Source organism: Lodderomyces elongisporus, chromosome 1, assembly GCF_030384665.1.
Source record: "Lodderomyces elongisporus chromosome 1, complete sequence".
NCBI classification, from domain to species: Eukaryota; Fungi; Ascomycota; class Pichiomycetes; order Serinales; family Debaryomycetaceae; genus Lodderomyces; species Lodderomyces elongisporus.
In genome coordinates this window covers 157,953-178,335 of record NC_083673.1, presented here as the reverse complement: position 1 = coordinate 178,335, position 20,383 = coordinate 157,953, and the positions used below count along the sequence as shown (strand labels likewise).

At 36.4% G+C, this 20,383-nt stretch overlaps 5 protein-coding genes across 5 annotated transcripts; 3 read left to right on the top strand and 2 right to left on the bottom strand. All coding sequences in view use genetic code 12, as the record gives it.

The window, feature by feature from the left end:
• Positions 1-26: 26 nt before the first annotated feature.
• On the bottom strand, positions 27-4,907 carry PVL30_000050 (uncharacterized protein; the record flags this gene model as incomplete). The annotated part of the gene is made up of 1 exon (XM_001527482.2): positions 27-4,907. The coding sequence occupies one exon, from the start codon at positions 4,905-4,907 to the stop codon at positions 27-29; it is 4,881 nt and encodes a 1,626-aa protein (XP_001527532.2).
• A 1,121-nt stretch (positions 4,908-6,028) lies between these two features.
• PVL30_000049 (uncharacterized protein) lies at positions 6,029-6,889 on the top strand (the record flags this gene model as incomplete). Its single annotated transcript, XM_001527480.2, has 1 exon — positions 6,029-6,889. One exon carries the CDS (start codon positions 6,029-6,031, stop codon positions 6,887-6,889), a length of 861 nt encoding a protein of 286 aa, XP_001527530.2.
• Positions 6,890-11,313: 4,424 nt separating this feature from the next.
• RRD1 (Serine/threonine-protein phosphatase 2A activator 1) lies at positions 11,314-12,573 on the top strand (the record flags this gene model as incomplete). The annotated part of the gene is made up of 1 exon (XM_001527478.1): positions 11,314-12,573. One exon carries the CDS (start codon positions 11,314-11,316, stop codon positions 12,571-12,573), a length of 1,260 nt encoding a protein of 419 aa, XP_001527528.2.
• Positions 12,574-12,669: 96 nt separating this feature from the next.
• On the bottom strand, positions 12,670-17,163 carry PVL30_000047 (uncharacterized protein; the record flags this gene model as incomplete). Its single annotated transcript, XM_001527477.2, has 1 exon — positions 12,670-17,163. One exon carries the CDS (start codon positions 17,161-17,163, stop codon positions 12,670-12,672), a length of 4,494 nt encoding a protein of 1,497 aa, XP_001527527.2.
• A 1,302-nt stretch (positions 17,164-18,465) lies between these two features.
• On the top strand, positions 18,466-20,342 carry PVL30_000046 (uncharacterized protein; the record flags this gene model as incomplete). Its single annotated transcript, XM_061119140.1, has 2 exons — positions 18,466-20,113; positions 20,320-20,342. 2 exons carry the CDS (start codon positions 18,466-18,468, stop codon positions 20,340-20,342), a joined length of 1,671 nt encoding a protein of 556 aa, XP_060975123.1.
• Between the last annotated feature and the right edge of the window lie 41 nt (positions 20,343-20,383).

Below are 20,383 nucleotides of genomic sequence, written 5' to 3'. Positions count from 1 at the left end.
CAATCTCTAAATCATTCTATCTTAATTTACTGTAAACTTTTTTTTTTCGTTTCCTCGTCTATGGAAATATTTTCTGTTCCTGCCAGAATATTTTCTTTTCGAAGATGATACAACATTGTTTGTGCCCTCGTGAGTTCCAGATCCGTTCGTGCAAAAGCAGCAACATCCGGGGCATTCTTTCTCCTCGATGTCATTCGCCTTTTTAGATTATTAACGCTCTTATATTCGATGGGCTCAGCAACATTTGAATCAATTTCAGCCAATAAAACAACAGGTTTAGTTACAACTGTAACTGTATTGGCATCTATATCATCATTTGTAGATGTCGGTGTGACGGAATTTGCATTCATCAATTTGTATCGAGCACGCCTAGTCTCTCTATCCTTTATCCCCTTGAAACCTTTCTTTGTATCGGCTCTTAATTTCGCCATAAGCGAATCAATCACTGCAGATGACTCCTCTACGGAGTCGACAAAATTTTTATCTTCATTATCTTCGATATTTTCAATATTTTCAATATTTTCGTTTACTTCATTACTTTTTTTCTTGCTCTCATTTATGTCAATATTATTTTGAATTTTCTTCTTCCTAGCTTCATAAATCTTTAACTCTTCCTCCTTTTGTACATTTTCAATGTGTGCTTTCTTGAACTCATCGACAAACGTGACAAATTTGGCGAAAAAAGAATCTCTACTACCAACATTGCTCGGATCCTCACCAAAATAAGTCATAAGCGATGCAACTTGTGCCATTGTACGTTTCAAGTGTGTCTGCAACAACGCAATTCTCTCTTTTGCCTTTTGCATAGGATTTGCAATAACCGTTAAAATACGATCAGAAGGATGCAATTCACTCTTGCGACTAAGTTTCCCCTTTTCCATGGCATCTGTAATTATCTTGACGGATTTGGTCATCTCGTTACAATCAAGTTCCAACTGATCAAGAGAGAGATTTTGAACATCATTTAATACACTGAGGTCGTCGACAAAGGAACAAAAATCTGGAAATGATTGTCGTAGAATTTTTTCGAGATGGTGCAAGAAACTCATGGAGTTCAGTTCATCCTTCATAAGTTTTAGTCTTTGCAATGTTTCCAACTTGAACCCATGTGCTTGCTTTGAAGCTTCGTTCATAAAATTACCAAGCACTTTCAATACCCCCAAAACATTTCGAATGCTCTCCGACTCTTTTAGTACTGTACAGCAACGATCAATGTTTCTTAGTTTTTGTTTCAAGTCTTGATCATCTTTTGCATACGTTTGGGTAAACAAAAGTGCTCTAGATCTTGCTCTCCAATAATGTCTCAAATTGAAACTCAATTCCAAGAATATTCTGTCTGCTCTCTCTAACTCATTAGGATCCTTTTCTGGTTCTTTCTTGTCTCCCAAAAAATCTAATGAGTATGGCTTGAACTTTTTCGTCAAAGTATCGCTAATTTCATTCATTGCATCACTATTGAAAAATTCAATAACACTGATATTTTCAGTTATATCCAGTGAACATCTCAAGACTTTGGACACAAATTTTTCCACACTGTCATTTGAATACATATGTAAGTTGATCCCAAATTCTTGAGCAAGGTCGCGAGATAAGATGCTTACTTTCCTCATTTCAGCCGAGGTAGTTGTTGCTCCTGTTGCTGTTGCTGCTGTTGATGATAAAGAAAGAAGAGAAGAGGATGAAGAAGATGTTGGGTTACCATTGCTGTCAAGCATCCCCAGTTTCTTCAGCTTAGGAAGACTTGCAGCAAACAGTTTTTCAATTTCTTCGAAAACACCTTGTCGCAAAAGTTCTTTTGAAAGTTCGGACTCTTCAATATCTTGCCAAAAAGTATTGTCAATATTATTTAATTTGTGCCAGTGTAATTGTTTCAACTTTGTTTTTGGTCGAAATTCGTTGATTTTGTTTTGAGATTGAGTAACAGCAGTGGTTGAAATGTTTGATGAAACTGGCGATGATGGTGTTGTTGGTGTCATATTAGATTTGTCACCATTAGAAGTAGGCTGTGGTAAAGGTGGCGGAGGAGAAGGTGGAGGAGGGGGAGGAGGGGGAGGAGGGGGAGGAGGTGGTGCACCAAATGGAATCAATGAAGGCGGAGGAGGCGGAGGAGGAGGCGGAGGTGACGGTGGCTGTGGCTGTGGTGGAGATGCCTGATTACCGATAGGTGTTGCATTGCCTAAAGGTTGAGGATGTGATGATGATGGTGGTGATGATGATACTTTCATAAAACCCGGTATTGGTGGTGCCGGAGGAGCAGGGGGAACAAAAGACAAAGCAGAAGAAGGTGTCAACGTTGTACGCAAAGCATCAGTGGAGTTAGTCTGCACCGTAGCTTGTTGCTCATTGCTATCAACATTTGATAGCAGCTCAAGTTGCGATAATCCATTGTTGGATGTAGATTTTGAAGAACTTGCGTTAACTGGCAAGTTTCCCTCTTTATTTAGAGGATTTTTTCTTTCGTTTCTAATATGTGCAAAAAATGCATGTTCCAGAATTAATGGTGATCCAGCATTTAATCTTTGATTAGACCGAACAGGACTGCCTTGAGTGCTTGAACTTGCAGAATTTTTAGAACTTCTTGAATTAGTTTTCTTCATAAATAAGCCAGGTGGGGTGGGTGGTCGTTGAATTGTCCCAGACCGATCACTCAACTCGCCTACTTTGAACTCATTCGCCAGTGACTCAATGTTAGCAACGCCTGATTTATTTAAAGTATCTTTACCTAACCTATTGGAGCTAAGATCATCAAGTGAAGTATTCACGGTTTTGTTGCGGAATATTCTACTCCTATCTTCTTCCAAAGTTTTCACCTGTCTTTGTAGCAAAGATATTTGTTTCTTTTGTTGAGCAATTTCCTCTGCTTGATAAGTATATTCTATAGGTATGTTCACTTGTTCTTTCAATTGTTCTTGCAGTTGCAGTTGCAGCTGTAATTTTTCTTGAACTTGTTTTGAGTTTAGTTTAGTTTCTTTCAAGGTTTTGCTTAAATGAATATTGATCTCTTTCAATCTTTGGACTTCTCGTTCTAGCTTACGCGACTCTGCTACAGCCGTCCGTGCAATCATTTCCGATGACAAACCATCAATTAATCGTTGAATTGTAACACTTGATATCTCACCATTCTTCGTCAACGTTCCAGTTGTTAATTGGTCAAGCATGCATTCCATTAGAGCAATTATATTCTTTGTTGCATAATTCGAGGTGTTTGGTGGTGTGGTATCTTCTAGCTCGACAAGTTTGGTAAATACATCGCCCAATCTCCTATTTAGACTCTTTGGAGGCTCCAAAGTTTCTGGAACTTCAGTGCCATCGTATCCTGATGGTTGACGCAGCGGCAGCAGCAGTTGTAGTTGTTGCAGGTGTTGTTGCGGTAGTTGTTGCAGGTGTTGTTGCGGTTGTTGTTGCAGGTGTTGTTGCGGTAGTTGTTGATGCAGCAGTTGTTGCACCACTTGCACTGCTATATTTTCCACATACGGCAAATCCAAGGTGGTGCTACTATAGCTTCCTGAACTTGCTTCTTCGAGTAAACTATCATATTCAGACAGACTAATATTTTCAAACAATTCCTCAGCATTAACTGCAGTGGGTAGTTGAGGTAGACCTTTTCTATTCAATCTCTTTTTTTCCTCGAGTAAAAGTTCATTATCTTCAATGGCGTAATATTCGTAACATTCTAACTCATTTGTTATCTTCTCGTCTCCAAATTTCTTAATCTTTTCAAATACTTTCAAGATATGAGCATCATTTAATTCATGACGCACTGACATCCTATTCTTCACTGAACCTGCAAGGTTCACAATATAGTTGATCAAAACCAAGGTGATTGTTATATAATTGCGTAAGTTTGCACTAAATTTACTACTCCATGTACCTTTTGAAAGCGTGGCTTCAAAAGTAGCTATCCAAGTTTGAAATCTCAGTCCAATTCGATTATGACCGTGTTCCTTGCTGCTTTTGTTGTTGTTGTTACTATTGTTGTAATGAGAATCGGTTTGTAAACTTCGAAATTGGTGAACAATGACGTGATAGACTTCACTGTGACAATAATGCAACAATGTCGCCAATACCTGTGTCACTAAGATTCTGGTGGTCAATCTCGGTGAAATTATGGCGTGAATTAGTGCCTTGACCAATATGCTTTTGTTTCTCAACACGTCTTTGTCATTTAGTACCACTTTGCCCATCTCTTCTCCACTTTCAAAATTGATGATATGCAGGAGACATTTGACTAAAAGATATTCCTTGTCAAATTCTTCGTTGGACTTGATAGTCTTCTTGCCAATTTTGGCCAAGATAACCGCTAGTGCGCTTTCCCCCTGCGCGATAAGAAAACTTTGAATCCAGGTTGCACTTTGTTCAGTGGTAATGTTTTCAATGTTTAATCGTTTTTCAAGCTTTTTCAAATCTTTTACAGTCAATTTTCCCGCCATAATACGCGACACATACCATTCGGGAGTTCCATCCTTGTGTTTATCGTTCTCTAGTTTGGCAATTTGATTCAGTTTTTTGAAAGTATTTGACTGATCGGAATTTGAGTTATCTCGATGCAGAAGAGAAACAGCGTCTTCAGAAGATGAGTTAAATGTTGATTGAGATTCGTTCCCGCGTGGTATTTGGTAAGATTGTTGCCGCAGTTGCAGGTGTCCCGTAGAAGAAGCTTCTAATAGACTTGATAGTTTAGGTAAGTTCGACATGTCAAATGATGCGTTGGTTTCGTGTTCCCTAACTACCAACTCCCACTTTCTATCTATGGTTTGCTTTCGCAAAGAGTCAATAGCATGCGCTGAAAAGTTTCTCACCGATAATAATTTTTCAAAAAGGTAATTCACAACTTTGTCATCAGGTCTTTTATCTCTATAGTCCGTTATAGCAACATTGGATACTCCTGGAGAAGGTTCACTGGGCATATAACTTATCTGTGTCGTTTGTAAAGCTGATTTGACCATCACCAAAGTCTCTTCAATTGGTTACTGCACTTGCCACTGGATATGCTAGTATGTAATGTGTTCTCGCCTTTATAATATAATATTTTTAGTATTGATGTTATTGGTTGCTTAATGAGTTGATTGTATTTTATTGTACTTTTTAGTATCAGTCTATTTGTGTATGATAAGGGATGATCTATACTAACAAATATAAACAACGGTTTCCTTGATTTGAATATTCAGGTTAAAGATCTAGTCCAACTGATACAATCATTCAGTGTAAGTGCATATGTACAATTGTGTTTAAAGTGGTGAGAAAATGAACCAAATGTCCCTTTGTCGTTATTGTAGCAGTAGTAGTTGATGATGATGATGATGTTGTTGTTGTTGCAGTTGTTGTTACTTTAGTTAAACAATATGGTTGTCAATTACAAAAATTCAGTCTGATATAGGAATTGCAAAAAAATTAAAGAAACAAAAAAAATAATAAAAAGTATCACTATGATTATTAGTGGATCGATGTGGTAATGAAAGTTGGTGATATCTCTGTATAAACAGATCTACGTATCTGTACAACTTGTTATGAGCTTTGGATCTACTAAATAAATGTTATTACGTTTCAAATACTTTAAGCTTGTGATATTTTGGTTTTTTTATTTTCAAAAAAAAAAAAAATTAATTAAATAAATAAATAAATAAATAAAAAATAAAACTCGAAAAAAAATTGAAGCAGATTAAAATTCTACGCAACTTGATCCAGGTGTTTGTGTAAATGTAAACATTGGCAGCTATATACAGGGCCCCTTAGATTGAGTTGGTAATGGAATTACTGCTACCAACTGTTCTGGAAATAGGATACATATTTTGATGGGAAGAGAATTATCAATCACTCACCAGTTTCAAATATATACATTAGATAGTGAGATATAACGTATTTAAGTTTGTCCAGGTTATCCTTATTCCACAGAAAAAAAGCACCAGCACCAAGAAGGTTTCTTCTTGTACGAAAGAAAAAAGCATATACGATAAGAATACAAGTGCATTCCTTTCCAAATATTTAATGTTTTTCCCCCATCTTTTTTGAACAAAAAAAATTACCTAAAATGATCAAAGAGTCGGAAGAAATGAGATTAAGATCTGAGCGAGAGCGAACAGTAAGGGGACACATTAGAATCAGGTTCACTCCCATTATTGAAAGATTTGTTGAATTACCAACATACCATTTGAGCGACAATGAGAGCATCCTTATATGGAAGGAAGAACTCGAAAGTTTGGAATATAGGTTTTGTGGAATAATGACTCTGCTTGTTAAGCACGAAAGTATGGAGCCAATGAAAAAAATAGCCATGTTTCCATACCAAAAATGGGATGATGAAACTTTTGAACTTTTTCTAAAATACCTTTATTTCGAGTTTCAAATAGTTTTGGATAAGAATATAGGAACCTTCAGTTCCGCGCCACTTGGAGAATTATGGAATACAGTTCGTACTGCGCGGGATCCAAATCTAGGAAAGAAGCTCACGAGTAGGATTCTATCTTACCACACATTCATTACAAACAATGCAACAACCACGAGTGCAATACATCCTTGCAAAACTATGCAGAATATATCTGAATTAAAATTATCAAATAATGACGAAATGCAAGATTTTATCAATCAGTTGGACCTGAAGTATGAGCACGGTCTTTTCATTTTCTCATGCAATCAGACCTATGAATTCCAATATATTTGTAGAAGTATCTATGCGGAAGCCTATAAGAACTGGTTACTAAATAAGGACTCTGGAGTACCAACCTTGAGTTCGATTAATGAACTGTTTTTACGCCACGCTGACTATTTTGTTGCAGATAGGAGATTTGATGAACAAAGGAAAAGGATGAATAAAACGAGAAATGAAAAACGCAATAACAATAGCAACTCCAAAAAGACTGTGAAGGACAGTTTGGAGAGTGATGATGATTGAGTGAGACTGACATTGAGACGAACAGTACGCAAAGAGATAAAATAATGAAAATTTACAAACAATAACAGCCGAATTACACTGAAACTAATTTAGAATGTTTTTCGATCTAACTGCTTTTAAAAACACAAGATATATATTTAATTCATGACTTTAGGATTGCACGACTCATTGTCAACGATGAAAATCTAATTTTCTACTAGAGGTCACAAAAAAATATAAACAAATAGAGAGAATAGAATTTGATGTAGATTTAACGACAGTAGACAAAGAAGATCATTGCACATGATGTAGGAAGTAATTTTGGACTACACTATAGGATACCTTTTTTTTCTTTTGGTAAAAATCGTGGATGTATTAGCATATCTTGAGTCTGCAATAAAACTACTAGCATTTAAAGACCATATATGTCTAGGATGCATATTAATATATATATATATATATATATGTATGTATATATGTATATACATATATACATTATTACAACTCCTTAACTCCAGAATCTACCATAAAGTCGAGAAGTGCAGTACATTTCACACTTGTAAGCATCATCCTTATCTTTTCAAAAGAGATGGGAGCCATGCTAACGAAAACTTGATGAGTGGTAGCGATGTTAATAATACATCGTGTAACGTGTGCATGTTTGTGTTTACTTAAATTCTGCGACACAATATGCGGCTCATCGATGACCCAGATCTCATGAAACACGTCTATATATATAGTTTTTTCTAAGATCTCATCAAGAGTCATCAAATGATGGCAAAGTGCCAAAACTAAAAGAAAAAATAAAAAGTGAGAGATGGTAAAGTTATCAGATTCTATAAAGTGGCAACCATTATAGATTGCAAGAATGGTGAAATATCTAAAACATCTATTTCTTGTATTTGTTTTTATATGTAAGGAAGCAAAAAAGTAAAAAGTAGAATGAAAGATAAATAGTGCTAGATTACTTTATGTACAGACATACGCGTGTCTTTTTTTTTTTCTTCTTCTTCTTCTTCTTCTTTATTCTTTTTTTTTTTTTTTACTTTATAATTAATTTTTTTTATTTTTTTACCCTTTTAATTTCTTTCTTCTATCATTCTCGTAAGACAACGCTTCAAATTTTGATTAGTAAAATGTTGCAACCAAATACACCCGGAATATAGAGTTTTCGTATACCTTTTTTTTTTGTTGGTTAGTATTTATCCTTTTCTTTACTTTTTATTTCATTCCATTTTTTTTCTTTTTTTTTTTCATTTGTGGTGGTAAACTGTTTGTTCAGATCTAGTCCAGTCTCATATATATTCAATGGTCAAGGGGGATAGACGACAACCAGGCATTGAAAGCTTTTTCGGGAATCCAGCTAGGCTTCGCAGCTTTGAAATACCTATAGGAAGAGATGCAAACATTGTCAATAGCAAGTTGCAACGACAAGGATCAGTATTGAGTTCTAATACAGATGACGATGCTGGATTTGAGGAAGAGGCCGACGACACGTTCAATTCATCGATGGACACAAGCATGGAGGTGTCAAACTTCCGAAATTCTAATTTAACCATGGCAGTGAAGAAAATAACCAATTCACAAAAGAAAAACAGCAGCAAAAGCAACAATACAAGCAACAACAACAACAACAACAACAACAATTTTTCTAATAATAACTCGATATTGAATGAAAACGAATTCTTACTCAACAAAAGGGAAGTACCGTCTTTAAAGAGATCTAGTACAGATTTACTAGAAAGCATCGACGTTGGAGGCCAAGCAAGAAAATTGCCCAAATATAAATCGCGTACTGTAACAAATTTATTGTCTCGAAACACTAGAGACACGATTTTGAGTGAAGAGCAATTGGAAGTGATTGAATCCGTTGTAAAACGCAGACAAAATGTGTTTTATACGGGAAGTGCTGGTACTGGTAAGTCTGTGGTACTTCGGCAATTGGTGCAGGAGTTGAGAGCCAAATATAGGGAAAATGTTGGAGTTACAGCACCAACAGGCTTGGCTGCTTGTAATATACAGGGCCAAACTATTTTTAGGTTCCTTGAAATTGGATTGGGGAAAGATCCCGTTGATATATTAGTGACTAGGATCCGAAAAAATCAGCAAAAATTCAGAAAATGGCAACTGCTTAAAGTCCTCATTATTGATGAGATTTCAATGGTTAATGGAGATTTGTTTGATAAATTAGAGGAGATTGCGAGAAAGGTAAGACAGAGTCCCCGACCATTTGGCGGTATTCAGATTGTTTGTACTGGTGATTTTTTCCAATTGCCTCCTGTTGGAAACCGACAAAACCCAGCAAAATTCTGTTTCCAGTCAAAAGCATGGTCGAAAGTTATTGAGCGCACCATTGTATTAAAAACAGTGTTTAGACAACAAGGCGATACCGAATTGATTGACATGTTGAATGCCTTGAGGTTGGGAAACTTGACACAAGATATCGTGACCAAATTTCAAGCATTAAAAAGAGATTTAGTGTATGACGATGGGATCGAAGCAACAGAACTATTCCCCTTGAGGGAAGAGGTTTGTAGAGCAAATGAATGGCGTTTGAAAAATCTACCGTCAGACGCAATAACATTTGTTGCAACCGATAACAATGCCTCCAACGAAGCTAGTCGAGCATTACTCGACCAGCTCATGTGTGAAAAGGTGATAACCTTGAAAGAAGGTGCACAAGTGATGAACATAAAAAATGTGGATGAAGAATTGGTTAATGGGTCTTTGGGTACAGTATTGTTTTTCGTTACTCCCAATTTGTACGTTAAGATCTTAACCACTTATGACGAAATTGACGTTAATGACGAGCAATTAATGAGCGAGCTCAGGTTATTGAGGCATAGAGTAGGATCAACAGAAGAGTGGAGCGAGAAGCATAAACGAGTTGTCGAGAATGTGCCTGCAAGCCGACGCTCAAAATTTGAGGCATTAGTACAATATGCAGCACAGGATTCTAAAGACCGTCTTCTTCCCGTTGTCAATTTCAATTTCAATGGTAGGTACGAGGCAAAGATTGTTCCCAAACACGAGTTTAAGTTGGACGAGTCCAAAAAAAATGCAAATGAGCTGTTGCCAATTAGGATACAATTACCTTTGATCTTAGCATGGGCGATGTCCATTCACAAGTCTCAAGGACAAACCTTACCTCGTGTCAAGATTGATTTGAACAGAAGTTTTGAGAATGGGCAAGCATATGTTGCATTGTCGCGAGCTGTGGATAAGGATAATCTCAAAGTGACTGGATTCAGCGAACACAAGGTAAAAACTTCAGAAGTTGTGCGGAGATTTTATGAAAGTATTGGATGTTTATAAAACCAATGCACCTAAGTAAAATTATAAAGTTTTAGACAGATGGAACGGACTAGATCCAAACTTTGCAGGGTTAATAAGAAAAAGGACGATGGGAATATGGATGAAAGATTGATAAATATTTGACATAAAACAAATTAAAAAAAAAATTGGTTCTTTTCTTGTATGTATTGCAAAAAGGTTAAAAAATTGTGCTAATACATGGTCACTAAGAACCACAGGCTGTATATTGTTTGCTAGATAGAAAGATGATTATCCATAAATGATAGTGAATAATCTTTTTACTTTTTTTTTTTTTTTCTTGTTTTAATTTTGCCATTATTTTTTGAAAAAGCTTTTTACGTTCAGTATTTGTAATTAGCATTGTTTTCAATCGTGGTTGCAAAAATTCGCAACCAAAATGTAAAATTGCGAGTCGTGGAATTCTGTATTTGAGAACAGTCAGGCATTTTACACCGGGAGGTGCGGCGTATTTTGTTGATTTCAAACCCACTATTTTTACTTCCCCACTCTTCTACTCTTCTACTCTTCCACTCTTCCATTCTTCCACACACACGCACACACACAGTTTCAAATACATTACTTTTTCTTTATCTACTGTCACAGTGCGACACACACTGGACGCTCTGTGCCCTCGTTTCCGCTAAGTGAATATTTGGAGAATATTGCACGACATGGGAAACTTGAAACTTCAAACGAGATGAGTTTATATAAATAGGAACGAGAAGTGGTAAAATTAACTTATCACTATTATATAGAAATATCGGTAAAATATAGATTTTATACGGTCAACTACATTGAACACAAATCACTAGGTGAACGTGCAGAGTGTATACTCTCACGATTCTCCTTACTAGTGACTTTGTATGAGACAATTTACTCTCTTAACTTATGAGCATTGAGACCTTTATAGGTGCGATCATTGACAATTACACTTAGTTGGAATATAGCCTATCAAGTCACGAACTCAAACCGCTGGTATCGGTGAGCTACCAGCTCAAACCGATGCTCAGCAGTCGTACACTTGTTACTTGTGACAGTGCTATGCGACATCTACCAAAATATAGGCATCTAAAACAACCACAACCACTGGTATTATCACCTTTTACAATAAAATAGCCATTTTTTACATAATGGATGGAAAAAAGCCAACTCAAAACCCCTCAAAGAAAATTTACGATGCAACAGATTTGAAAAACTTTGAACAGTCCATCGCCTTTCACAGACTCCAACAAATACTCAAGGATATAGTACTTGCAGTTCAAGGGATCAAGATACCACCAGGTGTATTAGACCCAAATATTGTTACTCGAATCAATGGCAATACAATCTCATCAGCTGCCCTGTTTATCCCCGTAGTTGAACCAATTGAAAACTTCACGCCTCATGTTGAGCAGATATTAAGCATATTAAAGCGACTAAACGACATTATTGATGAAACTCCACGGTTTGAAGGACCCACCAGGTTTGGTAATATTGCTTACAGAAGTTGGCATGATAAAGTTGAAGCTGAATTGCCAACTTTGACCTCAGAATTTCTAAAGTTTAACGACAACAATAATGATGCTAATGGGGAAAACCATTCAAAACTTATAGGCGAAGCCACATATTACCTAGCAAACTCATTTGGATCCAAGATGCGGCTAGATTACGGTACTGGTCACGAATTGTCATTTGTCGCATTTCTTGGTGGACTTATGCATTTCAAATTTATTGCTCCAACAGGTTTAGAGCTCTTGACAATTTTTTCCAAATATTACGACTTGGCTCGTCGATTAATTCTTGTTTACAATTTGGAACCTGCAGGCTCGCATGGAGTTTGGGGCTTAGATGATCACTTCCATTTGATTTATATACTTGGAGCATCACAATTTTGCGAAGACAAATTTGCCCCCTCAGTGCGTACTGCATTAAGCAAACAAACAATCTTGGGTCATAGGTTGAGCAATCTTTACGTTAATGCAGTTGCATTTATCTTCAAACTCAAAAGTGGACCTTTTCATGAGCATAGTCCAATAATTAGTGATATACACACAAATGTCTTGCTGTGGGTAAAAGTACGTCAAGGACTAATGAAAATGTATATGGTTGAAGTGTTTGGAAAATTCCCAGTCATTCAGCATTTCTGGTTTGGTGAATATTTATACCCATGGAAGCATGCACAAACAAAATTAGCTTTGCCGGTTATACAAAGAGATAGGGAGGACGGTGAAGAGGAAAAGGAAGAGGATAGAGAAAGAGAAGAGAGGGAAAAATTATTCGATCCAACAAGATCCGCAGGGGTGATAAAGGCAATGAAAATGCCAACAAAAAGCAAGAGCAACATACCAATGACTGCCGCACCATGGGCCAATTCCAATAGATTTCGCGATTCTCCTTTTACAAAGCGTTGATTGTTGATAATAATCTATTATTTTTTTATTTATTTAGTTAATTGATTATTTTCTTTTTTTTTTTTTTAATTCTTTTGGTAGTCTTACTAGCCTTTGTTAGTTTCTAGATTTGAAGTTGAATCCCGAACGACAAAGTGGGCATGTAGAATTACCTGAACTCTTGAACCACTTGTACAAACATGCAGCGTGAAACTTGTTATTACAAGTTTGGCATGTCTTTGATGGTAAAGACATATCTTGATGAAGAATGGAGTAGCAAATTGCACAATCTTCAAATCCAGAAAAGTGCAAGTTGATATTTTTGCAAAACAATTCAATGGCATCCACAACGGATCCATTTTGAATCGAGATAATTTTCTGTGAGGCAAGCAACCATGCCTTCCACCTATTTTCTTTCACGCCAACCCTTGATGGGCCATCAATGGATACATTTTCAAGTGGATACAGCTTGGGTATTTTAATCACCATCTCCAATCTTTGATCATCTACAATATACATTGTCTTTACCTCACTAGCAACGAGATTAACCTTGATTGTTAAATTGTCCTGCTTGCTTTGTATCAGATCCTTCTCAGCAGCAACTTTTTCCAAAATTTCGTTGATCAAAAATGGCGACAAATGCTTTGTAGTAACCTTCTGTACTTTAGCTTGCAATTGTTTATCTCTGATCTCCTGGAACCATAGCTGTACTTGAAAACCTGAATGTTTTAGCAATCGGAAATAAACCTGCAAAGCAAGCAACTTCAACTCGGTATCTATTGGTTCAGTTTTGTGAATACCGACAACATCATTTGTTGTTATTGAGTCTTTGGTGAGTGAATCCAAAAATTGAGTGCTCATTTCTATATGATCAAAAATGTAAAACAAAATTGTTTGAAAATTTTTACTCGAAAGCAACTCATTCAAGTACGCATTTCGAATCGATATAGTAACATTATTGAGGTAATTGGAAATCAAAAGCCAGCTAAGAAGGAAACGCAAACTCTCAAGTTCACTCTCAACGCTAAACTTGTTTGCTACTTGCATCAATGGGGCTGGAAGTGTTGGCTTCAATTTTTTAATGCTGTTGTCATCAGACTCTTTATCCTTATCACCATTCTCCGATAATTGATATTCAATCACAAAATCGTCTTTTTCACTCTCCAACACGATCGAAAGGTAAAAAGCTGCTAATCTGATAATTATTGTCGATTGAGAATTCAAAAGTAACTTGAAAAGTGAGTCCTTATGCTCAAGTAATTTCTTTGTTCCAAATTTAACACTAAGAATCACCCTTTCTAGAACTCCTTCTACCAAATTTTGAACTTGAGTCTTTTTCAGCTCAGAGCTTGTGAGCAATAAAGACATTAATGTCTCGTTTGGGACATCCAAACTCACATTTGTCCTTGTCAATGCTAAATACGATTTCAAGGTGTAATATTTGAGATCGATCCTATCGTTTGCCATTTCAAAATTCTCCTCGATCAACCTCATAGTTATTTCATCATATGCATCAGGCAATGTTTGCTGAATACTAGGCAACTGGCTCAAAAACCTCATCATTTGAATTCTCATATCAATAAAGTCCTCATCATAGCTTATCGAAGAATCAAGCCATGATTGTAATTTTCCCAATACCATGTTTAGTTTTACTCCAGCATACAAGTCGCCCTTATATCCATAATCCTGAAGAGGTAAAAGTAACGACATCCACTTTAAACCATTTTGCAAAATATCCTCTTCGGCTCGAACTGATAAGATTTCTGAAAACACATAGTTTCGTACTCTATCAAAAGACAGCGATGACAAAAACCGACGAGTTCCGGTAACGAGGGCAACGAATTTGAAAGGCTGTTTTACGAGTTTTTGGTAGTTGATGTTTAAGGACTCGAAAGCTGTCAAATTTGCGTTTTCGCAAGCATTTTCAATTGCTTTTGCCAAACTTCTTGCGTAGTAGAATTCAAACAAATCCAAATCGTTCGCCATGCCCTCTTCTATTGTTACAAATTTTTCAGCTAACTCGCAAAGTGAAATTTGGAAATCTGGTCTTAATTTAAGGGTTTCAAATAAAGCATTTTCATCTTTAAAGTCCAAACTTTGTGTGAATAAATAGTCCGAGATGTATTCACTGGCAATCAAACTCAATTTCCTCCATTTTCTAGAGTTTTCTCCTACCAGGTCTTGTTCTTGTGTATTTTCTCTTTGTTGATATAATATTACAACAAACCGCGCTAAAGAAACAAGTTCCTTCTCAAGTGATGCACTTCCGTGTTTACTGATGTAAATAGCCAGTCCCAAAGCATTTGATATTGATACTTCATTTACAGACAACTTGTTTATCAGCTTTCTAAGTTCTTGTTCAAACCTATCATATAGAAATGGACTTGTCTCAACCAAATCCACAAGTTTCTTCCAGTTTGTTTGCAATGAATTATCACGTATAAAATTGAGCAAGGACTCAAAATAGACATCACCATATTTGGACAAGGATTGTAAAAATGGCTTCAGCAAGTTTGTCCATGCCAGGTGTAAAACATTGTTTATTTTCAAATTAATAATACGATCAAGGTATTCTTGCTTCGAAGCACTGGTCAAAAATAAACTCATCGATGATTCGTTTAAATCTTTAATCAAGTTCTGCAAAATTTCCTCATCTCCCAATTCAAATATTCTGTCGACATATTTGTTGTCAATTCTTTCCGCCGTATTTTCCTTGACATATTCATAGATTCTAGGGTACAGGTCTTTATCCATGTCGACATTCATGATTCTAATGAAATTGTTTCTCAACTGTGGTTGACAAAGTGTGAGTTGATTAAACGATTCGTTAATTAAGTCAGTCATCTGGCTTTCATTATTTAAATTTTGAGATTGCTGTGTCGCCTTGAGCAAATAAATGCTGTTCTCAGATGCATCTTGGCCAATGATTTCAGAAATTTTACTGATATATTGCTCAACTGCAGGAGTAACATTTTCATTTGTTTCAACATATGCTGTAACAATGGTTGATACTTTGGATTGTTGGATCTTGTTATTTGCAACCACCGCGTCAACGAGTTCATTGCTTACTTGGTTTAAATTAAGAATATTACAAACTGTAAGTAATGCAATGATCAAGGAAGTTGGTGTTTCCAACGGTGGTACAGCCATCTCACTTCCGTTTGCATTTTCGTTTCCATTTGTATTCGAATTTAAATTCAAATGTAAAATTTGGTGCGTGACATCACCTGCAATTGATTTGATTGCTTCAGTTAGTAAATCACCATGATTTTTGAAAATAGATGTAAACTCGATTCTCGTGTTTTCTCTTTTGGCATTGGAAAGACCTAATACTGCATTGTTGGCAATCTCTTTGACCAAGGAAGTGTTTGAAATGCCAAATACCTCGATAAGCTGCAAAGCTGCATCAAGACAAACTGGTTTGAATGTGTCACGAAGTCTGTTATATGGATGGAGTAAACTCTTGACACAAGTTGTGCCAAGGTCCTCGATGATTTTAATTTCATATTTCTTCATGTCGGTAAATAGTCTTATAATTAGCGTATAGTAACTTGGGTCCAGATCACATGGACCGAGTTCAATATAGTCCTGTAGTCTAGATGATGCTTTACTTCCAATCTCCCAAAGGTTTTTCTTTGTCTTGTGTTCGAAACCATAACGAGTGAGAATGAAAAGAGCATGCCAAAATGATATAATGACGGTAGAGTACACAATCGACTGAACATCAGCGCCAAATTTCACTTTCAAAATCGCCTTGCACACCTTTTTGTACACCGAGTTGAGATCTGCAATGGAATCAACGGCTACTGAATCTATATCCGAGCTTGTTTTGTCACTCAGAATTGTAAAAAGTTTGGCAATCAAGGTCAAAATAGTTCGGAATAACGATAGATTCATTGATTCGCCACTTGCACTACTACTAAGCTTCTTCCACATCGTGTCCAGCTGTAATATGGCATCTACTGATGATGGTTTTCCAGACAAAACTTTTAAAAGCAACAAAATCGAAGCAGATAGTACTCGATCGTATTTGATCTGCATATCTGATTCGCTTGTATACCTTGCATCTGCTAAAGTCTCGGGGCTTTCAACGGTAACGACTGAACCGATGAGATTAACCAATGGTTCTTGGAATACTTGCCATGTTTTCTCAACCTTTGATGCGTCTCCCAGAAAACTGTCCAAAAGCAGTTTATAAGCACCTGACAGTACGCTTTTGTCCTGGTCGTATATCCCCATAAGCCAAATTGGCATCGTGCTTTTTAAGAATCGCGAGTAAGCCTTGCCCAATCCTTTTAAAAAAGCACCTTGTACCTGATGTGCAAGTAATCGCACAGATTTTTCATTGTCGATGGCTATTTTGGGATACTGTTTTACCCAGCAAATAATTGCCAGGTCGTCAAAATAATTCTGATTGTCATGTTCTCCAATATAGACTAATAGTTCGTTCAAAGCCTTCTCCTTTGTCTTTGAATCTTTTTTAGCCAATGATTTAAAGATCACCACGAGTTCTGAGTTTGCAATTGTTGAAACATCGGGTGGGAAAGTGAAATAATTGAATGACAGTTCAAGTCCATTATACCCTAAATTGCCGGTAAACTCTTCTTCCATAATAAACAAAAATAAACCTTGTTTAGAGAAAGAAATGTGTTTTAAATCTAAATTCTTGATTAGCAAAGTTGATGTAGATGAGTAAAAGAGAGGGACAAAAAGAGACAAAAGAAGCAAAGAAAAAATGAAGTGTGAGATAGAGTGAGAAAGCGAGTGTGTGTGTGTGTGTGTGTGTGTGAAAATTCGCAATCGAAAAATTCGAAACCATGAATTATAAGTACTTTGGTTATCTATGTATAATTGGGTTTTGCAGCAATTCCAACAGCAAGAAAAGAACAAATTTTAAAAAACAAACAAACAAACAAACAAACAAACAAACAAATATATTTATAAACTTCTAATATGTTGGAATGCAAAGGATTTATTTGCTTTTCTTGAATTATACTCTCTATATATAGATTTTTAGCCAATGTATATATGCGAAAGATGGATCTAAGGACCCGCACCCTACTTAGCGTGTGTTGTTCACGCAAATATTAGATGGAGCATTGAAACTTAGCCGGGCGAGAAATTAAAAGCTCAACACAAAACCCGTTTGCAGATCAAAACTCCATCATTTATATAAGATGACAGTTATAGTTACAATTACAATCACAGTGAAAACAACCGATTGAAGTAAAAGATCTAACATCATCATTTTTGAAAATCCTCCAGAGAAATTAAAACAAACAGAACGAAACGAAACGAAACGAAACGAAACAGAACAAAGCAAAGCAAAACAAAACAAAACAAAACAAAACAAAAGACACAATTTTGACACGAGTCATTGCATTCAAAACTGTACCTCTGAATTTTCTTCAGTACAGTTTACACTACAATTTTTATGAGATTGATTTGAATAATAGCATTCAGTTAATAGAAGAATTGATACATTTTTTTTCTACTAAAGTTACTTGTGTTTACATGAAACTTAATCGGGCCTGCATTCACATTAATAATGCATAAACTTCTATGAAATCGAATCATTAAAGATAGTACAGAACTCCCATAGTAATTTTCAAGTTGTATTTGCCTTTATCAACACAAGAATCTCAAACGGTTTGGACGGTTTGGATAGTTCAGATAGTTCAAGCACTTTAAACACTTCATTCTAGAATTGATGTGGCATCAATTGGACATTATTTTTTTAGCACTTAACCAAAGATTATACATTTCAAAAGTTTAATCTTTTCAATTTGTTTCCCTCTTTCTTCTTCTTCTTCTTCTTTTTTTTTGATTCTTATCTGTTCTGTTCTGTTCTATTTTGTCTTTCTTGATTTTCCCTTTCTTTCTTTCCCCTCACACATTTACAACGCAAGAGATATGGGGGTAGCAGAGCTTTGGGATATTCTTAAAACGGCATCGTCGCCACGGGTTCCATTGGAAGTATTTGTCGACCAATTCATACTGGAACATGGAAGAACTCCAAGAGTTGCCATTGATGCTTACATGTTTATTTTCCAACTGGACCATAGTGCAATACCTTTGGAAGAAAAAGCACATATTGTTGTACAAAATTTCATGTCCAAAATCTTAGCTTTGATTAGCTTAAATGTTTCAGTTATTGTGGTGTTTGATGGTTGCTGCAAGCCAGACAAATCGAAGTCAGGAAATGGTACGTTGCTATATGAAGATCAATTTCGTGAATTCACCGTAAAGGTTGCTAACAATGAAAGGAACTTTTCTGAGGAAATACCCATAGTCGAAGAGATCAAGGAATTACTTCGACTAAATAGTATCCTATACTGTCAGGCTCCGGGTGAAGGAGAAGCACAATGTGCCCATTTCCAGAGATTAGGTGTAGTTGATTTTGTCATGTCCAATGATGTTGATACGTTGGTTTTCGGAGCTACTAAGATGTTGAGGAACTACAGCAGGTTTCTAGAAGATATAGGTCTGTCACCATTGAAGAAGCAAGCAACATTAAAAACTAGGTACTACGTTACCCCAATAGAGATGGACAAAGTAGAAGCTGTAACCGGGTTTTCGAGATCAAGATTAGTATTCCTCGCTTCATTAAGAGGTGGCGACTACTCGTCCGGTGTGCAAAGAATTGGCATTACAAACGCAAAGTATTTGGCATTGTGTGGTACGAAATATGGTTTGTTCTATAATCAACAATCAGTGCAAGCTAAAACTACCAAACACTTGGTACTGCGAAACACGCCGAGGAAGTACTCGACTAAAGTGCCCCCTCCAGATTTTGCTACGGAGTTCATTGCATGCTTTGTTGAAGTCACAGAGGAGGTGGGCCCTTTATGGGATTCGCGGCTTTCGGAAGCTTCAAGAATGAAAAACTTGCATGAGTTTTCGACTCGTTTTGCATCAATCCTTAATGGGTCAAATAGTCATATTTTTGGCAGAAACCTAACACTTAAGGATACAATCAATTTGAATGAATACTATACTTTGCTTTATTTGTTTCCCTTTGTCGACACTCAATTACCCCTATTTGCGCCCAACATGTTGAGTTCGGGAGAGTTTACCAGTCCATTTGCGAATGACAATGGCTCTTTGACTGCTGGTGAAACTTTGCAAGATACTGGGTTGTATGTACCTGAGTCATACAATTGTCTGGTCAAACACATTATTTTCAAATTAATTAAGAATCTTAACTTGTCGATTGTAAAAGATCGAGAAAATGAAGTTCAATTTATCTATAATGTTTCAGATGTAAGTCGACGTTTTCCAAATTCAATAGAGAATAGGAGGCTGATGTTCGAAGGAAGTCTAGAGAGTAAGTCTGGTTTCCTCTGGGTCCCAGTATCATTGGTTAAATTGTTTTATCCTCAACTCCTTCAACAATACTATCAAGAAAAAAAAGATCTTGAATATTACAAAAAGCACAAGTTTTCTCCGCAAAAGACTACTTTGGACATGTTGGAAAACTCTCCAACCAAAGCCACCAAACGCCACCAAACCAGTGTCATTAATCTCGAACCGATCCCTTTTCAAATGGTTGCAACTGAAAGTATTGAACAAAAATCATTTAGCGAGAGGAGCTCCACATCGAGTAATTTTAAAAGAAGTTTTTCACCAAGTCGTAGAAGTTCTTCACCAAGTAGGAGAAACGACTCGCCGACTAGAAGAAGTAACTCTCCCACGCGCAGGAACCGTTCACCTGCGAGGAAAAAATTGGACCCGAATCAGAAAACTCTTGAATTTTTTCTAGACAAGCCGAAATTAGAAGCAGAAAGTAATCCATTTTTTATAGACTTGACAAAAGATTAACTTTTAATAA